The sequence below is a fragment of the Neomonachus schauinslandi genome, chromosome 1 (genome assembly GCF_002201575.2).
Source record: "Neomonachus schauinslandi chromosome 1, ASM220157v2, whole genome shotgun sequence".
Lineage (NCBI taxonomy): Eukaryota > Metazoa > Chordata > Mammalia > Carnivora > Phocidae > Neomonachus > Neomonachus schauinslandi.
Window position 1 is genome coordinate 206,673,731 of NC_058403.1, and position 23,768 is coordinate 206,697,498.

The following is a 23,768-nucleotide window of genomic DNA, read 5'->3' on the forward strand; positions in this document are numbered from 1 at the left end:
CAAGGGTCCACACTCTGACTCCATGAGGACTTGCGTTTTCTACCCAGAGCTAAGGGGCACCTGTGACTGACCACAGGCCTGGGACAGCGTTAACTCCCTCTGAAGGGGAGTCTCAAGGACGAAACACTCAGGAGGACAGGCATTCAGCAAGACTGAGGGTCACACATGGGATGGGGGTGTCTGTGTGTCCCACTGTTGCTGCAATACTCTTAGGGGACCACGGGAGAAAGATGGGTCAGCTGGGAGGCAGCATGGGGCCCCTGTGAGAGAGGACCCAGCTCCACGACCCGCCAGGACACCCCCGTCCCCAAGAAGTTTCGTCCTATTTGACTAAGCTGTTTTGTTCTACTTGATGTCGATAGGGTGGGGCGCGTGAAGCCTTCAGAGCGCCCCACGAGGTGTACCTACCATGAACAGGTCAAATTCCTCCTCGTGCCGGGCAATCATCTGGTTCACAGTCTCGTCGTCGGGCACTTCGTCTTCTTCCTAGAAGGTTTCACACGTTTAGTTCGAGTGCGGGGAGGCCGGGCTGGGCGGCGGCCGGGCTCGGAGGCGAGCGGCGGCGGTCCATGGGCAATGAGCTGGCGGTCCCAGGCCGGCTGCGGTGGATGGGGACCCACACGGCAGCGAGAGGCACACACACGCACACGCACACGCACGCTCCGTGGGATCAGGGCCCTTGCTGGCCGTCTCAGCCGAGAAGCCGAGGATTGAATGGGCATGGAGACTGAACTACCCCTCTCACCTTTAGAGGTGGCTCCTCCAAGTCGGGGTTGACGCCCGCTGGCGGAGGGGCAGTGTGGGCGAAGCTGGCACTGCCGCTGCCCGTGCTGCAGTGTCTGCTCTGTGGATAAATAGAGGACTTCAGTCTCCAGGGCTGTCAATCCGGCGTCTTTCACCAGCAGTTTAGAAAAAAAAAACCACTTCAAAGAAAAAGCAAGTACTCATCCTCTTTCCTTTCAGCCCACACTCCCTTTACTCCAAAGGGATGCAAAAAAAATAAGAGTGCAAAAAAGGTAAAAAAACAAAAATGAAAGCCGCTCATGCGTCCACCACTCACGCCGGGGAGGGGGTTGGGGCTGGCGCTGCCCTCACCTCGTCCTGCTCCTCGTGCTCGAGGATGGCCTGCAGGAAGGCGCGCCTCTCGTGGCTGGAGGACTTCTGGTCAAACATGCCAGCCTGGATCACCTTCTGGTCAACATTGAGCTTGTACTTGGCGGCGGCCAGAATCTTCTCCTCTACACTGTTGACCGTGCAGAGACGGAGCACCCGCACCTCGTTCTGCTGCCCGATGCGGTGGGCGCGGTCCTGGGCTTGCAGGTCCTAGAGGAAGAGAGGCAGGTCAGTCCCGACCCAGCTCTGCGGAGATCTAAGAGGCAGTCAGCCTCGCAGTGACAGCGGGAAAGGCCTTCCCGTTCTTGTGTGCCTGCCTCCTCCTGCCGGGCCCTTCTGCCTGCCCTGACCAGCAGCTTCTTGAGCTGGGAGCCCCGGAACGCAACCTGGACTCTGTGCCAGGATGACGATCCCCCATCGTCCCTTCCCATCTTACTGGGATTCTACAGGTACTCCAGGGCACAGTGCAATCTGGAGGGCAAGTCCTGGGCTGTTATACTCCCAAGGAGTTCATGTCACAGCTGCACGGTCCCCTCACCTACCCCAGGAGGGCCCCGGCGCTTGGAATGGCCATATTGCAGTTAAGGGCACCCATTCACAGGACAGGGCCGAAGCCGGACAGCATCTTGGCAATGCCTGGCTTGGGTGCTGGCCCTGCTCCTTCCCTGCTGTGCAGCCCAGGCCGAGGCGCAACCTCTATGAGCCTCAGGACTCACTCTGTTGACACAGGCCCTTCTGGTGACTGTGAGGGGCGAGGAGCTAAATGGCATCGTATACTCAGCCCAGAGTGTGCTGCGGAGCAAGCTCTGATCAAATGGTAGCCGTGGCTGCCAACACTAGCTGTATCATCATCCCCAGCTGCGAATCAGGAGGGTTCCCACGAAACCCTGCATCCGGGCCCGAGCAGTATGGGCCTATACGAGATTCACACCCAGTGGGTTCGGCAGAGGCCACACCTGGTGGGGGGCTGGGAGCGCCTTGTGTCCATAGCTGAGCTCCCTGGCTCGGCCAGCATGCTTCCTGGCGGTGCTGCCAAGCACTGGCTCACGTGCCCCAGGGGGACCTCTGCCAACTGTCTGCCTGCCGACGGGGACAGCACACCACAACCACATCTCAGGAAACTGGCTGGTCACGGAGGTCTCGGTGAGAACTACGCCCCAGGCTGAAGGTAGAAAGGGACGCTAGTAACCAACCTGAGCATCTGCCCATCAGATGGACTACCATCCACACACTAGTGCCTCCAGGCTATGGGGAAGGACATGCTCATACCATAGGTGGGAGAAACCTGGGGCAGCCTGCTGGAGGCCACTTGGGCAGAGGTGACCAGAATGTACAGAGGACATGCCCATGGGCCAAGCAATCCCACATCTCAGGGTTGACTGGTGAGTCCTTGTACAAATACTCCAAGGAAGGGACAAGAGAGCTCCCTAAGCGGTCACGCTGAGAAACAAAACCCAGATGCCTGCTAAGTGAGGTCTGAGTTGAGTCTCGAGGCCACCATATGCCTGGACACCTGGCAGCTGAGGAGATGGCTGTGTGGAGTCCCAGTGAGCCTGCCCCGAGAGGACAAACACACCAGCTGCCGGAGGGAAGAACACGTGCTAGAACATGCTGTGTTTCTATCAAAACCAGAACACAGGTGTGTGCCTACAGCTACACGCTGGCTCGTGGTCAGAAACAGTGGGACTGGTGTGGGGGGGAGATGGACTCTTCGGTTTACATTGAGTTATTGATATCTGTGTTAAAAAAGACTATTACTTTTATAATGAAACATCAGAAAAAGTTAAAAACTCACTTTAAAATCGCCATATCTATCAAATACCACTTCTTTGTAACCGGCATGGAGCCCTGAATAGGGCATATAGATACAAAATAAGAGCAGCGGTGTAAAAATATGCCCCCAAAGTTTTAAAAGCACAAGTGTGTGAGAGCTCACAAAGAACATGGCCTGGAAGGCTTGGATCACAAAAAAAAGTGACAATCACTGACGGCTGGTAAGATTGGGGCATTTTCCACTCTACACATTTACCTAAAACCAGGATTTTTTTTTTTTTTTTTAATAGAAATGGAGTATTTTTTTTCATAATAAAAGCAAAAAGTGGTGTTTTAAGACAAAGGAAAATGAATACGCTCGGGGCTTCTCTACAAAGGCCTCAGCAGCCGTGGGTGCCGCCGGGCACTCGGGATGGGAAAGGGTCTCCGGGGAGTCTCCAGTCCCCCCGCCCCACCAGGGGGCCTGCCCAGCCTTACCTGGTGGGGGTTCCAGTCACTGTCGAAGATGATCACAGTGTCGGCCGACTGGAGGTTTAGCCCGAGCCCCCCGGCGCGGGTGCTGAGTAGGAAGATAAAGTACTCGGAGCCGGGCTCGTTGAAGGTTTTCAGCAGCATGCCCCGGTCCTCCGCTTTTGTCGTTCCTGCAGAGCGCAGGGAGAAGGCTGTCAGCAGGGGGGACCACGCAGGGCAGGGTGGGGGGCGATGGCGAGGAGACACAGAGAACACCTGCTCCAGGGCGGAGACAGTGCCCGCACACGTCCCATGGAGGCCTCCTGGGCCAACTCTATAGTCGCTCCACACGCATGCCTGAGCTGCGATGAGTGAGCAATTCAGGTTTACGGTGAACACGAGCGAATGCCACACTCCCCACCCCAGATGAAAAGGAGCCCCAACAGGCCACGAGTCACCTCGGAGTCAAACAGGCCCGATGTGAGCACAACACGGGGTGGGTGCCCAGGCACGGTGCCTGGAACGAGGGACTGGCCAGAGGGCTGTTGCCTGCCTCGATCACACTGCAGTGGGTTTCTCTAGTCACAGAGAATCTTCTACAGGCAAGCACATGGGTGCCTTACAACAGGGACTCTTCCCTGCAAGCAGGAATAGCTTCCCTCTTCCTGGAGTCACAGGGACTCTCATGTGACCATCCATGACACGTGAGCACCAGAGGGGCACCTAAGCTCCTTGGGTTGCTGCCAGCTCAGAGCAAAGTGCTTTTGGCAAAATCAGGAGTCATTTTTGGTGATGAAATGAAAATTAGTCAGTTAAACTCTGCCTTCAGCTCAGGTCATGATCACAGGGTCCTGGGATCAAGCCCCGCCTCGGGCTCCCTGCTCAGTGGGGAGCCTGCTTCTCCCTCCCCTGCTCCCCCTCCTTGTGCTCGCTCTCTCTCTCTGTCAAATAAATTTAAAAATCTAAAACATAAAAAAAAATGAAAATTAAATGCTTCCAACCACTTGCCCAACCATCATGACGAATAGCACGGAGACCCGATGCCCACAGGAGCCTGGGCTCCAGGCATGCCCCCCAGCTGCCCCTTTCGGAGGAAGGGCTGAGGCCTGGAGCAGGGAACAGGCAGGCCCATGCTAAAGGGCCCACTGCCCCGATGTCTAGCCCGCACCCTCACTCTCACTGCTCTGACGGTGGAAGGTTCCATCTTACAACAGGTTGCTGAGCCCCTACTTTCTCTGTCTGTCCTTTGCCGTTGCTCTGTGACCATGTGGATACTGTGTAGCTGTGGCCAAGTGCACCAAAAGTCCTCTCCTCACCATGGAGGACAAGGAAAGAAATGGGGCGAAAGAACACCTCTTGGGGCAGGAGGGAATATGCTCTCTACCTACAGCTTCTCCTGAGGGTTGGCACCGTGACACAGACAAGGCCCAGTGCGCACAAGGCCTGGCCATCCCGTTGACAGGGGTGCAGTTTTCAGTCTCCAAGGAGTGGGAAGGAGGCCCCAGAAGGAGGCAGGGACACAGGGAGACACACACTGTCATTTGCGCTTGTAAAGGTGGCCCTGGACGGAACTCTAAGACGAGGCTGACAGAAGGCAAGATGGGCACAAAGGGCAGGCTGTGGGTGAGGGCGAGGAGGCCAGAGACCGACAGGCTATCAGCCCAGCAACCACAGGTCTGTAGTCTGTGAAACCACAGTCCCACCAGATGCACAGCAAGACAAATGAGGGTGCAGACATTTGGGGCATCCTGCCAGAGAAAGGCACCGGGCAATGAGCTTCAATAAAAGCTCTGAGAAGCTGTGGGAAAGAAGCTACTGACTTAACTGTGTTCAAGCCAGTGGCTCCGAAGCTCACTCTTCTGGTGAGTCCGTGCACTCTTACAGTTGGAAAGAGAGGGGGGACTTCCTCCAGGGCCTCCCTGGCCAATCGACATGTGTCAGACCACATGTCCAGCATGCTGTCACCATCTCACTTAGCACCCTCCTCCCTGGGGCTCCCGTGTGGTGGGATAAAGGCAGACACACACAACTTCCCAGGAGAGTACAGGGGTCGCAGCTAAGCACTGTCCCCAGGAGAACCTGCTGTCATCCTGCATCACCAGCTCCTCTCTCCCCCGACCCACTACCCTCAGTGCACAGGACATGCCTGTGCATGGATGAGCCTGATTCCAGCTCCAGGCCTGACCAGTGACAGATCTACAATCACGGGGCAGTGGAGAAAAGTGTACGTGCCTCATAGCAACCGAATGAGAGCCAGCCCCTGGACCTCTGGGGGAAAAGATGGGCTGCAACCTCTGTTGGGGACACTGAAAAAGCGTAAGGGGAGCCTGGACAGGATGCCTGAGAATGAAGCCAAGATGGAGGACAGTGGAACCAAGAGCTTGAGAAAAGCCCCAGCAACATCATCTAGACACCTGGATCCAGCTGTACCCGAAGCAAGAATAACCCCTGGGGCTCAGTATACTTTTTCCTGACGGCCAAGGGATGTGGACTTCTGCCACTTCCTACTGAAAGAGGACTGTTGCATAGTACACCACAACCACTGGACCCAGAGTTGTAGTACAAAGACAACAGGCCTCAGGTTCAGGAGACCTGGGCGTCAGATCGGGTTGGCCACTCTCCTAGACCACAGGCCAGATCCAGTCATGATACTTGCAGAGTCCTCCCTCCCAGTCCTGCAAGCCTGTGTCCCTGAACGTGCTACGCTCACTCCTGATGCTAGATCTAGTCTCCGGGCCTTGCCCTGCCTCGTGAAGGAGGGTACACCGGCCAGAAGCTTTGGCAGTTGTAGATAACAAGTCCCTCCACAAACATCTCTCTTGGGCATACTCACCATCAAGCCTGAGGTATTTAAAACCGCGATACGCAAAATAATCTTCCATGATCGTCATGAGGGAGGTCATCTGACAGAACAGCAGCACTTTGTGGTTGGTGGCACGGAGTTTGGGAAGAATCCTATCGAGAAGCTCAAACTTCCCCGAGGCTCGGTACAGGTCCAGCCTGGTGAGCAGGGAGTGGAGGAAGAACACGATGTTAGCAACGGCACTTTGCAGATAGGCAGGAGAGGAAGCGTACCTCCCATCTCGGGGCTGACCTGGGTGCCTAGGCAGGCTGCTCATCAGGGGGGTCAAGGGCACAGAAGTGGCTTCATAAGCAGACCCTCTGACCTCCATGAAGTTTCAGCAAAGCCATTTCAACCCAACTAAAATATGCTCAAGGCCATTCTTGGTCAAAGGTGAGCATGTGATTGTCATCCAGCTTAGATACTTTTAAGAATGAGAAGAGATGCTATCAGCAATCATGCTGGGACAACAGGAAATGAGGACTCCTCCCTAGTCCACGAGAGAACCTCCAGGAGCAAAGGCACACACTGGAGAGTGCCCACCGGCGCCTCACGTAGGGTTAAGGGCCACTGGAGCTTTTCTCATTCCCTCTAGTCAACAACCCCCAGCTTACAGCTGTGCAGACTGAGGCTGGGGGGACAGTGTGATATGGCTGCTGATGTGCCAGGGCCAGGACTCGAACCCAGGTCTGTGAGCCCCCCATGATGCAATTTGGTATAAAAAAAATACAGCAAAAGAACTTTTTGATCTTTTATTTGGTGCCTCTGTTCTTCAAAACCATTTACTAGCTCAGAGAACTGCTGGTGGCCTCAGCTCTAGAGCAAGGCTGTTTGCAATGATGAAACCTAGCCAGGGTACCCACCTCCAGCACCAGGGATTAAGGAAGCCTGGGTTGCATCATCTATGCTGGAGGGGCGCCTTGATGGCTCAGCTGGTCAAGTGTCTGCCTTCGGCTCAGGTCATGATGCCAGGACCCTTATCCCTCTCCCCCTCCCCCTGCTCGTGCGCGTTCGCTCTCTCCCTCAAATAAATAAAATCGTTAAAAAAAAATGCTGGAAAACAACACCCATGACAAGGTGGATTGGATATCATCTCTCTTAGCAGAGTTTAGGCTCAGAATGATTAAGAAGGCTGTGTCACAGAGCCCGGATGTGGCGCTGTGGGGCCTGGAAGCCAGGTCTGCCTCTCAAGATTAATGGAGGATTTCTATTCCCTTCTTCGGTTTGTCTCTATTTTCTAAATTTTCTGCCATGAATATAGTGCCTCTGAAATTGGACAAATGTCACGAGAGCAATAAAGCCAATCAAGAAGTGAAAAAGACCTTCACGTGGACAGCATGCCCACCCCCTTCACCGGGAAGCTTCTCACCCTTGCACGATGCCACCGGTAAACCCCAAGTGCTCGGAGAAGGACTCCTGCAACAGAATGAGAGATAGGTCAGCACGGGGCAGGAAGAGGCCACCCAGCCCCACACCCCGGAGCCCCCACACTGGTGCTCAGCGATCCACAGTGGCTCTGAGGTGGCTCGGGGGCCAAATACGGACGCTGCACACTGCTTTTCCATCCGGTCGACGTCCCTTCCCTCAGGCTTCTCCAACCAAGAAAAGTCAGTCACGATAGACCACTGTTAACCACGAAATGAGTGCACGAGGACAGTGTGTATCTGAGACATCCTTGGAGTGCCGGGATGGAATCCCAGGGACATCAAGGGATTTGCAGAGATCCCGAGACTTCACAGAGAAAGTACTGACATACATGTGCAATTAAGAAGCAAGAATCCGGACTCTCATAGGGTATCGTGGCCCAAAAAAGTTCTGACCCAGAGACTTCATGACAAGGAAGGTTGCTCTCGATGCTCCAAACTAGGAACAGCCCCCCATGTCACTGAGTGGGAAAAGCTAGTGTGCCAAGCAGCAGAGACAGTAGGACCTTCTCAGGTAGGAAAAGTAACCCCAGAGAAGAGTCTTCGAATGCTTTCTGTGGCTATCTGAGGGCACACTTTCTGAAGCTTTCATCTCCATCATGTATTTTCCTACATTGTTCGGATTCTTTACAATGAACGCTAATAAACAGAAAATCAATAGTGAAACAGTATATAGGCATTACCTATTTAAATTATTAAAAAGTATTTTTACAAAAAGCCGTCATAGAGAGAGACGCCCTAGCTCTGCGTCAAGGCTCTGAACAGACAGATGTCTCTGGGAGAAGCGAGGGCCTGCTGTCCCTGGCAACGCTCACCTCGATGTGCTGGAACATGTACGGATGGTTGCAGATCTTCCGCAGCTGCATGATGGTGTTCATCAGGGTCTTGGTGCCGCCTTTGCCCTGGGGAGGCAGAAGAGAGGCTCTGTACTGGGTCTTGCTCCCAGGGCGGGGTTGGGGGTGGGGTGGGAGGAGGACTACAGAAGGGGACGCTTCAGGGCAGGTTTGGCCTGTGGCAGAGTAATTGGGAGTGAGGGGCTAGCTCCTGTGGAGACACAGAGGGCTCGAAGCCAACTCTGGGGGAGCAGAGACGGCCTGGCACGCGGGAGGGGCTGGCTGGAAGGGGCTGCAGGACAGAAGGGAAGGAAGACTGGTAAACGGCTGAGGCTGAAGGACTAACATTTGCCTTGGCTGTGGGCATTGTGGGGAGTCCCTGTGGGTCTGCAGCCAGATGGGCCATGACAACTTAGGAAGATTTCTGGCTACAGAGAGAAGGAAGAACGTGGGGGTGGGTGCTGGCTGCGGGCCGAGAAGCAATCCAGGAAACACGCTGCGGCACCTGCTCAGGTAAGAAAGGGCCCAAGGAACACATGGAGACATGGGGAGGCAGGGCCAAGCCCGAGGCATGGGGTGTAGAATCGAGGTACCTGGGAGGACATTTCTGTCCTGATGAGGGGAGCTGGGGTGGGTGGGGTCTGGGACCTCAGAGTGGTCCCAGGAGACGGCAGCCTGCCCAGCCCTCATTCCATATCACCTCAGCCTCACTTAGTAATAAGGTGAAGGGGCTTAGTGGCCATGGCTGTTGAGTCAGCTTTTTCCCAGCTGGGAAGGTGAGGCTCCTGAGAACATTCTAACTCTGCTGGAGGTCCTGCTGGGCTCCGCCCTGTTGATGGATGCATCTGCAGGAGGCCAGCAATTCATAAGCCGAGGACACCAGACAGTGACAGACTGGGAGGGTCTTAGGGGACTCCCTGCAGATGGGCCATTAGCCCCTCAACTGTCAGCCTTACCGGACGAGGCTGTTCCCATCAGCTATGATTTAACAATAGCTGTGATGCCCTTGTGATCATCACAGGTCAGGCCTTGACCTCCCCAGTAAACTCCAAGGAGGCGGAAGGCCCTGCTGATGACAGGGTGCTCGAACCCCCCCACACCGGCCTTGGGCATCCAGACGGGGAAGGGGAGGGGCCCGTGGCGAACCTTCTTGTCCTTCTCGGAGCCGTCGGTGAGCAGCACCCCCTTGGCCTGCATGTGCCGGTAGAGCACGCGCTGTAGGGCGGACATGTCACACTTGATGACGTATTCCACCTGCAGGGGACATGCATCACTAGTCAGAGCAGAGACTCCCTGAGCCGAACGCCCAGCCCAGGGCCATCTCCGGTCTCAGCCTCTCAGAGGTACCCTGGATCCCAGGATGTGTGTGTGCTCAGAAGAGGGCACAAGGGGATGATGGTGAGGAGCCCCCACAGTCAGGGAACAAGGGGAGGCGGGCTATGGTAGGTGCAGTGGAACAGAGAAACGTAGAAGGGACGTCCTGGGCCTGAAGGGGCGACTTGGCTACCTTCCCCAAGCTCCTCTACAGCCCACTGGGAACCAAAGGGCAAGTACTGCGTGCCCGACGGGGGGAGGGGAGGGCGTCCGGGGCGGGGCAGCCGGGGGGCTGGGTTCCCGAGCGAGAAGCCAGAGCCATCCTATGGTGTGAGCGGGCGCCCGGGCAGCCCAGAGTTACTAAGCGCTGCCGGATGTGGACGGACGGGACCTGCCCACAGGCATCGGGCCCACAGACAAGAGAGGGGTTTCCCTGCTCGAAGCCGCACCTGCCTCCACGTGACAGAGCCAGCGCGTGTGATTGGCCATCCTCACATCACAGGGACACGACAAAGCTGAAGACCAGGGCCACGAGAGAATATAGCATGGACCACTGGAGTGCCACTGGACCGGGCCCACCCCGGGAAAGCCCCCAGCATGACACCACACCTCAGCTTCATCCACTCCAAACAATCCATTACCTTCTCAGGCAACTGGGCTTCGACTTCCTTCTTGAGCCGCCGGAGCAGAAAGGGCCGCAGCACTTTGTGGAGACGACGAATGATGAGAATCGTCTCCTCCTCGTTCAGGTCCACCTGGCACCCCCATGAGACAAGTAAACCAAGGTTACCTCCAAAGGAAGGAGCTGGGGATGTGGAGAAGGGTACGCAGGGCCATCTAGAGTCGCCTTGTCCTCAGCGCCTCCATGTCAGACTGCCTTACGCTTTATGGGGCTTGGTGGGGCACCCTCTTCCTTTAGACAACTGCAGGGACCTGGGACCTTCCACGGAATTCTTAGGGTATAGAACCCAAGGCTCCAGGGAACCACGCCCCAGAGGCCTCATGAAAAGAAACACACAGGATACTTGGTTCTTTCCCCAAGAGAAATATAAACGCATGTCTGGAAACCTGCCAACACATCCAAACGATAGGTGGAGAAACACCACGTTTATAGAACTGCTGGGTGTGAAATGGGTGGTCTTCGTGGGGGGCTGTCACTGGGAGCCCCAAATCCTCTCCTTTCAGCCTGGCAGGGACAGAGCGAAAGAAACTCTGCTCTCCCAAGGTGTCTGATTCTCTGCTAAGAAGTTAAACTTTTAAAAATTAAAAAAGAGTCAAACAGACCACACTTAAACTTATCTTCTCTGGGTCCCCTGATCATCTCTCAGTAGAGCTTTAGAACTTTTGCTAAACTTGAAAATAAACAAAATAAGAACATTTGCTTAGGATGAGAATCCTGGAAGTCTGAAGACTGGGCGCTCCCCTTTGGAGACTCTTGGAAAAGGCACGGTTTCTCCTTCAGATGGGTTTCTGTCTCCATGGTGCCAAGGAGAACGTACCTCGCCGATGACACTAAGGTGGCCTCAGCTGGCCTGGACCTGCCTACAGAGGACCTTACAGTCAGGAACTAGCTGCAGGGGCCGGAGAGAGCGGTGGCCCAGCCACCGTAGGCAGTGATACTCCTCATCAACCCCCAATCTCTGCAACTGTGCCCAGTTCCTCAGTCACCAGGCTATAGCCTCTCAGCCTCCTTCAACAGAAAACACGACCTGCCCACAAACCCCCTCAAAGCCAAACAGCACAGGGGGCTCACAATGGGATCCAGCTTGGGGACTTCATCAAGCAGATAAAGACCTGCCCCCCGACGGCCAACGTGCCATAGTCTGGTTTTCAGGCTGACGATGCCACCCACGGCCATACAGACATCGAGAGACACTGGTCACAGCACTCTTTAAAAACAAAATATACAGAATCTGACCATGTTGATCCTTTGACTGAAACTTTCTGAGCCTCCTGCTGCCCTTAGGGTGAAATGTGAACTCTCTAGAGGGACCCACAGGACCCTGGGGACCTCCAGCTGTGCCCTGCCAGCCCCACAGCTACCTCAGAGCCAAATTCCTTGCCGTGCCCTCCCTGTGCCTGAGGCACTGGGTCAGGGAAGCCCCAAGAGACTCCCCAGAGTTCGCTCTCGATCTCTGCCCATCAGTCTCGGTAAGGCGGCCTTGCTCCATGAAGACACGGCCTGCAGCCCCGGGCACTCAGTATACACCTGAAAGCAGCCAGCTGAGCCTGGCCCCGACCACTTGGGACCAGTTCCTCTATGGAAGGCCCGCGCCCACGGCTCCCCTCCCTGGCCTACCGCCAGCATGCAGCCAGCCACGCGCACACACCTTTTCTCCGGTCATGGCAAAGGGTGCGTTGAACCACTGCTCGAAGGTGCTGCAGCTCTTGAAGATGGTGGGCAGCAGGAAGTTGAGGAGCGCCCAGAGCTCGGGAAGCTTGTTCTGCAGCGGCGTGCCTGTCAGCAGCAGGCGGCGTGGGGCCACGTAGTGAGTGTTGAGGACCTGTGTCAGCTTGCAGTGGTGGTTCTTCATTCGGTGGCCTTCGTCAACGATCATGTACTTCCAACGGATCTGTGGGCCCAAGAGCAAGCCGTCAGGGGAGGGGCAGCAGCGGGGATGCCCCCACCTTAGCTAGAATCTCCCCACCGTTAGGCGAGTCTACAGATGGAACAGCACATTCAGGTGAAGAACCTGAGTGTGACAAGGTCCGCTGACAAAAGGGACCGGCTCACCATGTGAGAGCCACACAACACCGCCCCTGTGAAGCACGGCGTGCAGAAAGACACACAGGAGACACGCCCTTGACCTACTGTCGGGTGAACAATGCAAGCTGCACAACAGTACTCTGGTTTCCCCCCAAATTACATGTTTGTCTGTAGCCCAGAAAAATCCTCCAAATAACACCCCCCTCACTGATTAGAGAGGGACCTGGGTGGGGGGTCTACAGGGAATGTGGCTCAGAAGCGGGTACATTTTCCAAGCATCAGGCTGTGCCTCTAAAAATAGGAGTGGCAACAGGTAAGTTTGGACTGTGAACCCTGAGGGGCTGGGGCCATGCCCAGGACCAACAGACACAGGCTAGATGTGGATCCTCACGGTGAGCATGAGTATGCAGGCAGGAGCCCCAGGTCTGAATCGTGGTTTAAGTCTGCAGAACCCCATGATGAGCCTCAGAACTGCTCTGTGCCTCAGCTTCCACTGCCTGCAGGCACAATGAGGCCTGGGTGAGGCGGTGCATGTCAGGTGCCCAGAGTGAAAAGGGCAAGACAGCATCTCCCGTGAGGAGTCCCTGTCGCTTGGCCTTGACATTCATTAATGACGCTGTCAGAAAGGGATTTTCAGAGCCTCGTTCTTGGGCCTGGGATGGGCCAGGCTTTGCCCTACGTCAGAGGGGTGTACTTGCACCACAAGTTGAGGGGAAGAGCCTGCTCACTAGACCCCAGCTCCCTGGGCCTCTGTTCCCTTATCTGTAAGCTTGGAAATGGATATGAAGCACCCCAAATCATCACAATGACCAAGCCCCTAGAGGTGACTTGTGAACACATCCAGCCCTGGATCAAAAAACGACCACTCGACCTTTTCTCCACCAGGTGGTTAATGGTCAGAACAGATGCATCATCTTCAGCCTTCAAACCAGGAAAATGGCCTTTTTGCAGGCAAGGAACTATGCCTATTTTATATCTGGGTCAAGGCATGGTCTCAACGATTCACTGATGGTCTGACGTCACAACTCTGCCAGTTAAGAGGCTCCTAGGCCTGCATAAGCCCCACCAAACGTGTGCCAGCCCAGGAACCCACAGCCGACAGGACACCAAGGGCCTCAGAGTCTCAGCCCTGATGCCGAAATCCTACCTGCTTGGCGGGCTGGTGTCCTGAGCACTGTGGTGGAGGAGGACAGCTAGCAAGGATGGAGGGCCAAGGCCTCCAGAGGCAGAGACAGGCCGGCCTCACCATAGCCCTGCCAGGCACGACAAAGGTAGGGCTGGCAGGCTGGGAGACACCGAATGTAACGAAGCTCTTGGGGCAGAAGCTCTGGGGAGCAGGCGCCTGGTGGCTCAGTCGGTTGGGCGACTGCCTTCGGCTCGGGTCATGATCCCGGGGTCCCGGGGTCGAGTCCCGCGTCGGGCTCCCTGCTCGGCGGGGGGTCTGCCTCTCCCTCTGACCCTCCTCCCTCTCGTGTGCTCTCTGTCTCTCATTCTCTGTCTCAAATAAATAAAATCTTAAAAAAAAAAAAAAGCTCAAGCGTGTTCATGGATTTCCTTCATTGGCTTTGATTGGATTGAATCCAACAGATGGGCTCATTCTACACCATGCTTTAGAAACTTCTACAGCGGGCGCCTGGGTGGCTCAGTTGGTTGAGCGACTGCCTTCGGCTCAGGTCATGATCCTGGAGTCCCGGGATCGAGTCCCGCGTCGGGCTCCCTGCTCGGCAGGGAGTCTGCTTCTCCCTCTGACCCTCACCCCTCTCATGCTCTCTCCCTCATCCTTTCTCTCAAATAAATAAATAAAATCTTAAAAAAAATAAAAATAAAAATAAAAAAAAAGCAGCTCTGAGGAGCTGGTCTCCGTGACATACATAGGATAACCCTGGATCACATGTTCACTGACACCACGTGGCCACAGGGGGCTCGGTGTGTTTTACACAAGGACATGCTACCTTTGCAAGGATGTGCTTGTCCTTAATGATGTACTCATAAGTCGTCAGCAAGACGTTGAACTTGCCACTCCGGAGCTGGGGGACGAAAGCGCGCCTGGCTGCTGGAGAACCCTGTGTGGGAGAGAAGCATGCACGACTCAAGCCTCCTGGGGCCACGGGGGCTGCCGTGGAGAGGCCTCCCCCGCTGACATGCAGACCGGCAACTGCAGAGAAGGGGAGAAAGGCATGCGGGCCACGGGCAGCCCGGGGGCTCTGGGAAGCTTGCTGTCCACACTACATCTGTCCCGGTGTCCGTGGCCAATCAGCTCCCTCCTCTTTGGCCTCCTGGCTGGAAACCCGGCCGCTGCCTCAAGGCTTCCCATGTGAGTGTGGCCCAGCTGACCACTCCCTGATGTAGCTCCAGCTTCTCCCCAATTAGCAAACCTGCCCTGTCCCTTCCCCGTTCCAAACTCCTGACCCATGTGACCAGGGCCCCAGGGTATAAACATGGTGCTTTCTCTAGGCTCACATTCTAGGCTGACTGAACTTCAGTGGGTCCCATAAGCTCTTGCTGGCAGAACTATTCTTAGCTCCTTAACTGCACCAAGTTCTCCCTGCACACACTGTTCCTGGTGTTGGGACCCCCTCCTCCCCACCATGTGGCGGAGAGCCACACAACACAGGGCAAAAAGCCTGGACCCAGGAGCCTGGCAGGCAGGGACACAACCTGGCTGCATGAGGGCTGCCCTCTCTGCCTCAGTTTCCCCACTAAGATAATAGGCACAATTAGTCTCTACCTCATGGGGTGAATCGAGCTAGGCAGGGCCCCCAAGTACCATGTCCTAGAGATCACGGGTATACTCGTTAAGGCATCCTACATGAATGGGTTTTAACCAAAGCTCAGGTGACAATAACGAAACCTTCCAGGGAAAGCAATGATGTCACCAGATTCCACGAACTGACTGCACAGCATCATTTACAAACGCATTACTCGGAAATAAATAAATGATCCAAACCCTGCATGACCAGCACGATCCCATGAGTACAACATAGGAAAACGGGTGCATATGCATCACACCACTCATGCAAGCGGACTTCCCTCTTCGCTCATCTGTATTTCCCACTCCTACCCTGCCCTCATGTACGTCCATCCCTTCAGGCTGTGACCTACCTTGTAGGACACCTTCACCACAGAGGGGGCCCACTTGTCAAATTCGTATGCCCAGTTTGACAGCGTGCTGACGGAAACAAGGAAGGGACAGTCAGGTTCTAATTCATTCATCAACAGCTCCTGTCTACGACAACGTCCCCTGGGGCATGAGGCCGACGTGGCTGTGATGCTCAGAGCTGATCAAGTAACCTACAGTCTTGGGGGAGGGAGGGAGGGGGTCATGTCCTGGGTGAGAGGAGCAGGGACATAGAGATGTGGCAGCAGGTACAGGGGCAGCTGCCGCTAGGGTGGCAGGAACCAGGCGGCTGCAGAAGGCCAGATCCAGGAGCTGAACCTGGGAGACCAGTCCTGTCACGGCTGTGGGGTCCCAAGCCCCTCTGAGAACACGCCATGCATTGCAAGTCTGCTGCCGGGAAACCCGCACACTCACAGTGCCTCATTTTAGGCTCAGAGCTGTGGTGGAGGGTAGGCTGGGGAGATCGGGGAGCACAGGAGACACCGCAGGTTGTCTGTGCCACCTTGAAATGAAAACGGCCAGCCACCGCAGGCTCCTGCCCGGTAAGAGACAATGGAGATGGGGAGGACACACTGGCTCCGGGCAGAGGGCTGGAAGACTGGGTGCAGGGCAGGAGCATGGACTCTCATCTGCTCCTCCGTGGGACAAGCAAGGCCAGGAAGACCAGGGAAAGAGAGAAATGGGCAGGCGTGCGGGCAGGTGGAAGGCAGATGAGAAGAAATAATTCACCTGGGACAAGAGACAGAACCTTGGGTGAGGGTGACAACAACAATAAGGCCAACTTCCCAGGGAGTGAGTTCCCTGAGAAATACTGGGATAGTCACTTTTTGTTAAGAAAGGGAACTTACTCAAAAGGTCTAGCCTGGGTAGTTTGTAAAGACAAGACTCAAAGGCCGAGTGGCAGAAATTGCTTGTGGCTCACCCAGCTCCCTCTGCGAGAAGTTCCACTGTAAGCCCCTAGCTCCCAGGCTCTTCAGCAGTCGGGCCAACCAGCTGGACATAGTTGGAGCAATGAGATGAAGCTCATGTTGCTGGGGTGAAAGTGGGGGAAAGCTCTCAAAGAAGGGTGGAGAGAGGGGAGAATCAGCTGCTCTTTACCCTGTCCACCAACCTGGGAACCTAGATGAAATGATGGAGGCAGTGCAGCCATCTTGCAACCATGAGGTAAGAAGGTTAAGGGCAAAAGTCATACATTAAGGGTGACTGAGCAGAGAAAACTCTAGAAGCCTGGGTCCTGGCATCTTGGAGCCACTGGCCCTGCCTCAGATGAGGCATTACTGAGGGTCAGCAAGATTGCCCTGGTACAGTCACTGAAGTCTGGATTCTACTGTATGGAGCAATGGCAGACAGGGCACCAAGAAAGAAGATGAGGGCCAAAACATGAAGTGTGGAGAACATCTGTAATAGGAGGAGAGAAGAGCCAAGAGAGTCAGGGGCAGGGAAGACTGAGGAGCTAGGGTGGAAGACAGAGTCTAGTGGGAGGCAGGACAAGCAAACTCATGGTGGACAGTTGTTCGTCTCAACAGATGGATGGGACAGCTGGATGCCTGACGTCTAAAACTGCTCCCTCGGGCAAAAGGAGCTCTTCTGGCCTGGAGATGTCATTCGATGGACCAGATCCTTGTCTGGGTGGAACATGGTGTAAAAAAGCCTGAAGATCAACATACTGAAGCTGATTTAAATAACCTTTGGAAAAGGTATTTTAATTGGAAAGACAAAAAGAACTGGATCTAAACACTGTACTCCAATTGGTAAAGTTGTTTCTCATGGATTAACTATTTGGAAAGTGCTATACAAGTAAGAAGAGCTAGAAGGAGCTCTATGGGTCTAGCTGAGTTAGAGACAGCTGTTGGCCATGACTAGACACAGATCACGTTACATAAACACATACATTTATTTCCTAATGCTGTCCGCTGACGGGGCCTGCCAGTAAGGACGATCAGAAGCAAGGGGGCACCCCTAGCACCCAGCTCTTGGTTTCTAATACTGTTCTCTAAGAACAGAGACTAGAGCCTCTTAGAGAAATGGCTGATTCTAGGCCTCAGACAGGAAATGTACAAGTGGAGCTGGGGGCATCTCTGGGAGCCCAAATACAACTAAGTTTCTCAAAACCCCACAACAATGGGGCCACGTCAAAGGGACAGAGTAGCCAACTAAAAGCTCCCCATGGCTAACGCTGGAATGATTCGAGAACAAGATAAACTAGTATTGGTGTACAGACCAAAGTATAAAATAGTACCCATGAGTCTACACTGATATAAATGATTAAATAAATTAACAAATGGGAAGAAGAGATATATCTTCTGTACAGAATAATTCTAAAGGATTTATAGAGCTATTTGCCCCTCAAGGAGGGGGAGCTTAATTGCCCACTTACACGGGCGCTAAGCTTAGGGACTGTTCCAGAATACAGTATATGGAAGGGGAAGAAAGAGTAACTTCACACGGCAGACACCTGACAAGCAGGACCTCAACCATGTGACCAAGGTCAACATCACCCAGGACAAGGCACACTGACAATAACAGCCCCTGAAACGATGTCATGACAGGGGACCTTCACCCCTGTGCTCTTTGGCCCCCATGCCCACCATCCTGTTCAAGCAGGAGAAGATCCCCAGACAGATCCAGATTGAGGGATATCCTACAAAACACCTGACTCGTCCTCCTCAAAACCATCAAGGTCAACAAAAACACGGAAAGCAAGGAGTGCCCGCAGACCACAGAGGGCGAAGGCTACAAGAAGACTGAATGCAGTATGGGATCCTGGAATGGCAACTGGATGTCAGGAGAAAAGTAGAACACTGAATCAAGTCTGGAGCTTAGTTAACAGTAATGTGCCTGCTGGTTCCTGAGTTGTGACAAATGTACCACAGTCATGTGAGATGTTATCAACAGGGGAATTAGGGGAGGGCACACAGAGACCTCGAGGTACCTCTGCAACTTTTTGGTAAAGCTAAAACTATTCTAAAGCAAACCACCACAATGACCAGGACATGGAATCTGGAAACAGGAAACCAACCTGAAGGGTCTCCCCAGGCCAGATCTGGGACAACTTAAGCAACAAAATTACGAATGTGTGCATTCTGCAGCTTTCAGAGTTACACAAATAAATTAATACATGGAGAAGCACAGTTCTTCCTTAGAGTGGATCTCTCACACCTGTGGGAGGAGTGATGGAAAGAGAGCCACCACTGGCCCTTCCCAGAGGGGAAGCGGTCTCAAGCCAGGCCCATGTGATGGACGTGGAAGTCTCTGGGGAAAATATGATTGCGAAATGGGACCTTTCTGTGGTCTCCACGTGCCTCGCCATCAGGAACTTACGAATTACAAAGGAAAACTCCTAAGATTACGTGGGGAAACTGGCAGGCATCACCTAATGGAGACCAGTTGTCTTTATAACTGTCCTGGAGTTAGGAAAGATTTGGGAAGCTGATAAAAAGGAATATAGAAAATCTTTATTCTATTTTTGCAATTGTTTATAATAATTTCAGTTGTTAGAAATAATTTCAAAATGAAAAGTTACAAACAAAACACCTACGCTGTAGGACAGCATGCTGGAGTGAACTATGCCGGTGGAGATGAAGTCAAACGTCGCACTTCGGGAGAGGGGCACAGGAGCTAAAAAGGGGGACTCCAGTCACTGGTGGGCCGGGAGACAGTGCATGGGGAAGTGCAGCAGAAAGCTGAGAAGTTGGGTCTGGCTATGAGGGAGGAGGTGGCAAGGCCATCCGTCCTCAGGCTGGGACTTCTGTCGCACTGTGCAAATAGTTCTCTCTCCATACGGATCTGTTCCTAGCAGGGCAGCCAAATTTACAGGACCACGAGGAGGGGAAGGCAGCAGGAAGAAATAAACTTCTCCAAGTAAATTCTGGGAGAGTTCTGGGACCCTCCAGCGTGGCTGAATGGCCTCTGGCAGCCTGGCTGTCTTAAAAGCAGGAGGCTGTCTTATTTCCTATGGAATCAGGGTATGAGCGCTCAGCTTCCTGTTCTCCCCCTGGACAGCTGATTTAAGGATGAAGTGGTTGCTGATGAGTGCTGGCCAAAGGGGGGTTGGTGCGCCTCTCAGGGCCAAGCCAAATGCAGACTACAGAGGCCTGGCCACATCAGGGTAGACCACACCCCAGGCCTGTGATTGGTTTCATGAATGACATGAAACCTGAGAAAGGTCCAGGAAAGCCAGCTCCAGGACTTCTAGAAAAACTGTGGGGCAGGTGAACCATATTGTGGCAGTGCTGAGCTAGGAAGAGGGATGCCCAGGGTGGCTGGTCAATCTTGGCCCCCTGAGGACTGCCTGCCGGAAGGAGGTGGCCAGTGGCGCCACGAGGTGGTGAGTGAGAACCTCTTTGGGACTCGGTTGGAGGACCCAGATCCTATCACACTAAGCATCAGGGTTGCCATGGACCAGAGGGCTCAGTGCCCTAGGGAGGAACAGTTAAGGCTATTTCCTCAAATGGCTCTGCTCCACTCCGCTAGCAGGAGCTTGTCAGGCTTCTGCAACACCTTGTGTGGAGTGTGCTAGTTGGGGGATTTGAAGGGGACCTCGAGGTCATCTTGTGAGAGCTGCCCCAACAGGGATGATGGGTGGGCACTCCCTCACCCACCCTTCTCCAATCTCGCCCCTTGAAACCAGAGGCAGGGTGCCGCGGGCTGAGTTGTGTCCCTTCAGAATGGGACTGTATTTGGAGATGGGGTCTTTAAAGAGCTAATGAGGTGAACCCAAGCAACAGGGCCTTCCCGCTGGACACTCCAAGACCCCCCAGGGGTGAGAGCACTTACGAGAGAGGTACTATGATGAGAAAGGGTCCATTGATCCGCTTGTGCTCCATGAGGTACGTGATGAGAGCGATGGTCTGGATGGTCTTCCCCAGACCCATCTCGTCCGCCAGGATGCCATTCAGGTTGTTGTTGTACAGGGACACCAGCCACTCCAAGCCTTTGATCTGCAAGGAGAGAGGCAAGCGGCCAGGACTGAAGCCCAAGTCGGTACGAGAGCATTCCCCGCACTGCAGACTCAGCACAGCCAGGCCCGCGGTCGGCCTAGCCACGAACCACCCGTGGCCATCTCGAGTTCTGGTATTTTGCTTTCAGTCAGCCCACTCCTTGGTTTCTTGGCCTCATCCTCAGCCATCACTCCTACAAAATCACAGCACTGCTGTGCTGGTGCTAGGTCTATAAAATCTCTTTTTCTGGTACATATTCAAACAGCTAAGTTTCTACCTGGAAAGGCCACCAGGAAGCAGGGCTGCTGACATTTAACTCCCTGGCCTCACTGCCACACACAACACGGTGGCCACACACGGCAGGGCTCCGGGGACCACGCACCTAGTACATGTGCGCCCAGGCTGGGCCCCATCCTGGCTTGGCCACTCCTGAGTTGTGTGATTTTGAGGAATCGCTGCACCTCCCTGTTCCTCATTGTCCCCCCCCCCCCCCCCCGCATCGAACGCAGAGATGGAAGCACCTACTAAATAGGGTCGTTGAGGGATGAGAAGCCAATGAGTAGAAGCCTCCTATTTGGCCTGGCATACATTAACTGCACAATTTTCATCTCCTCCTGGAGGCAAAGGTAACAGATTGGGCCCCTGCTTTCCAGATGGGGAGACGGAGGTTCAGAGGGGAAGAACGAGTGTCCAAAAGAGCAAGATTGGAATGTGACTTGAGTAGCCACCCACCACTGGGAAACCTCGAGACTGCCGTGTGGATGTGCCCCTCCAACCTTACCTGGTACTGTTTGAGGACACCATTGACCATAAGTGCTGACTGCTTATCCACTCTCTCAGTGACAGCATGAGCCACGGCATAATAGGACTGCAGGCCCCGAGCAAGGGCCTGGGACACGCCGTACTCGTCATCCACGTCTTGCTTGGCATTCCTGGGAGATGGAAGCACTGTGTGAGGACACCCATTCCTATCTGTGACAACATGCTTCTGACACAAGCCTCTGCCGAGTGGCCCTTTCTGCCCAGTGATCTGTGGCTTGAGCCATAAAATGAGCCCAGTGCAGCCAGAGAGTCTGAGGGTGAGCCAGCCACGACTATTAATCCACGACTGCATGTGTGGGTCCCAAACCCACCCTCCCACAACAGGAATCAGGTCACTGCCACATCATAAGAAGAGTGTTTCTTTCCGCCGGAGACTGGTCCCATAGCCCGCCCTCTCTACTGGGCACTCATGAGCCTAAAGGGAAAATACACATGACACAGCCTCACGCAAAACCAGAATCGTTTATGTTGTGGCTGTTTCATGATCCGATCTGGAATTATTTTTAAAAGTGACTTTAAACTGTCTACGTTTTGGGGCCGCCTGGGTGGCTCAGTTGGTTAGGTGTCTGCCTTTGGCTCGGGTCATGATCCCGGGCTTCTGGGATCGAGCCCTAAGTCAGGCTCCCCTGCTCAGCGGGGATCCTGCTTCTCCCTCTCCACGCTCATGCTTCCACTCTCATTCTCTCTCTCTCTCTCAAATAAATAACATTTTAAAAATTAAAAAAAAGAAACTATCTTCATTTTATTAATGTGACATACACGTGATCCAATTTCCGTCATACTGTTTCATGCTATGCTGTGGATTCTGTCTTTATGTCTTCTTAGGAATCCTTCAGTGAGTTTAGTGGGGTTTTCCCTGTTTCTCTGATGATTTCAAAAGACTGCCTGCTTGCTCTAGGGCTGCTTTCATACCTATAGCGTATACAACTCTCAATCCTCTATTTCTTTTAAAGAGTATCAACTACCTTCATACCATAAGGAACGATGATTAGTATGTTAGTTGTACCTGTGCTTATAAGAGCAAAAGATGAGAAATAATGTGAATGCCCCCCACTAGGGACAGGCTCATACAGGACAGCGTAAGGTACAATACCATGTGCTCGACAATGCGTGGAGAAAGCATCACCTCGAGGTGCCTGGGTGGCTCAGGCGGTTAAGTGTCTGCCTTCGGCTCACGTTGTGATCCCAGGGTCCTGGGACAGAGCCCCACATCAGGCTCCTTGCTTAGCGGGAAGCCTGCTTTTCCCTCTCCTCCTGCCTGCCACACACCGCCCCCCCCCCCCCCCCCCCCCCCCCCCCCGGTTTGTGCTCTTTCTCTCTGTCAAATAAATAAATAAAATCTTAAAAAAAAAAAAGAAAGAAAGAAAGCATCACCTCTGAGAGAAAACTTCCAGTGAAAAAAGCCAGGGGCAGGAAAGTGTGCCTGGATACACGTGTACAAGTGAAAAAAAATAATTATATACACGTTTTGTTTGTTGAAACATGAAATACTCTGAAGACACACGACGCTGGAAGTACTTCCTTCCAGGGGAGGGACTGGAGTCGGGGGCTGAAGAACAAGAGTGAGGAGGCTTTTGCTCTACACCCAACTCTCTCTCAAGCACAAGATGAACCATGTGAATGGATGGAATATTCAAAGCCTACGAAAACCAATGAAATGTGAAGATAATCAGTTTGTCCCGTCTGCAGTCCCACAATGTCTGCCAGCGGGACAGGGGTGCATGCTGTCCAGAGAGAGGCTGGGATCCCAACAGTCCTGCTGGTGCCACCCTGAAGGAAGCTGGCAGAGCAGGAGGCCGCGGAGGGACGCCTTACTCAATGATGTGCCGGGCGTCCACTTCCGAGACGTCATCACTGTCTGGATCTGGAATCTTCTTCTTCTCCTCAACGGGCAGGTTGGGAGGCTGTGCCGGCTGTGGCTGCTCCTCCTCCTCCTCCTACAGAGACACAAGCCCACGTGACCCCAGGCCCCCCCACAGGCACAGGCACAGGGCTCCCAGGTGGAGGGCACACTTCGGGAGGCAAGTGCTGTTTTCATGGCCTCTTACTCTGCCGGAATGTGTCATGCCTCTTCTCTGCTGCTTCTCTTAATTGCTCCATTTATGACTTTTAGTTTTCCTAAGCACGGAGCACTGACACTTCTTTTTAAAGCTGTCTCAGGATATTGTCTTCTTTTTACTAGTAGTAGATGCTTCATGCACCATGCCTCCCTCCATCACAGAATGCATACTACCATGCTTATTCCTTGCCCAACCAACTCAAAGCAGTTTTTCATTTGATTCTCTTAAATTTTTAAGTATTAAACATGTTATAGCCCATTTTCGGTATTTGTTGCTCTTGATTTACTTCTGGCTTTACCAAAAAGGCTAAAATGGCTACATTATGTCAAATAACACCAGTGAGAACAGCCATCCTAGTTTACTGCGAGGTTT

General features: G+C 53.8%; 1 protein-coding gene across 8 annotated transcripts in view; it reads right to left on the reverse strand.

The window, feature by feature from the left end:
* The window catches only part of SMARCA4 (SWI/SNF related, matrix associated, actin dependent regulator of chromatin, subfamily a, member 4), an 89,656-nt gene that overhangs the window by 23,312 nt on the left and 42,576 nt on the right, over positions 1 to 23,768 (reverse strand). For 5 of the 8 annotated variants that reach the window (XM_021705218.1, XM_021705217.1, XM_021705216.1 and 2 more), the window contains 15 exons: positions 23,152 to 23,273; positions 21,296 to 21,446; positions 20,351 to 20,514; positions 15,559 to 15,625; positions 14,409 to 14,519; positions 12,080 to 12,322; positions 10,391 to 10,504; positions 9,582 to 9,689; positions 8,418 to 8,504; positions 7,548 to 7,594; positions 6,170 to 6,336; positions 3,364 to 3,527; positions 1,096 to 1,323; positions 746 to 844; positions 409 to 486 (listed from right to left, as the gene is read on the reverse strand). In XM_021705218.1, the coding sequence (XP_021560893.1) occupies positions 409 to 486; positions 746 to 844; positions 1,096 to 1,323; positions 3,364 to 3,527; positions 6,170 to 6,336; positions 7,548 to 7,594; positions 8,418 to 8,504; positions 9,582 to 9,689; positions 10,391 to 10,504; positions 12,080 to 12,322; positions 14,409 to 14,519; positions 15,559 to 15,625; positions 20,351 to 20,514; positions 21,296 to 21,446; positions 23,152 to 23,273 (1,950 nt within the window). The remainder of the gene's footprint in view (positions 1 to 408; positions 487 to 745; positions 845 to 1,095; positions 1,324 to 3,363; positions 3,528 to 6,169; positions 6,337 to 7,547; positions 7,595 to 8,417; positions 8,505 to 9,581; positions 9,690 to 10,390; positions 10,505 to 12,079; positions 12,323 to 14,408; positions 14,520 to 15,558; positions 15,626 to 20,350; positions 20,515 to 21,295; positions 21,447 to 23,151; positions 23,274 to 23,768) is intronic. The other 3 variants (XM_021705223.1, XM_021705222.1, XM_021705219.1) reach the window with 1 other exon arrangement.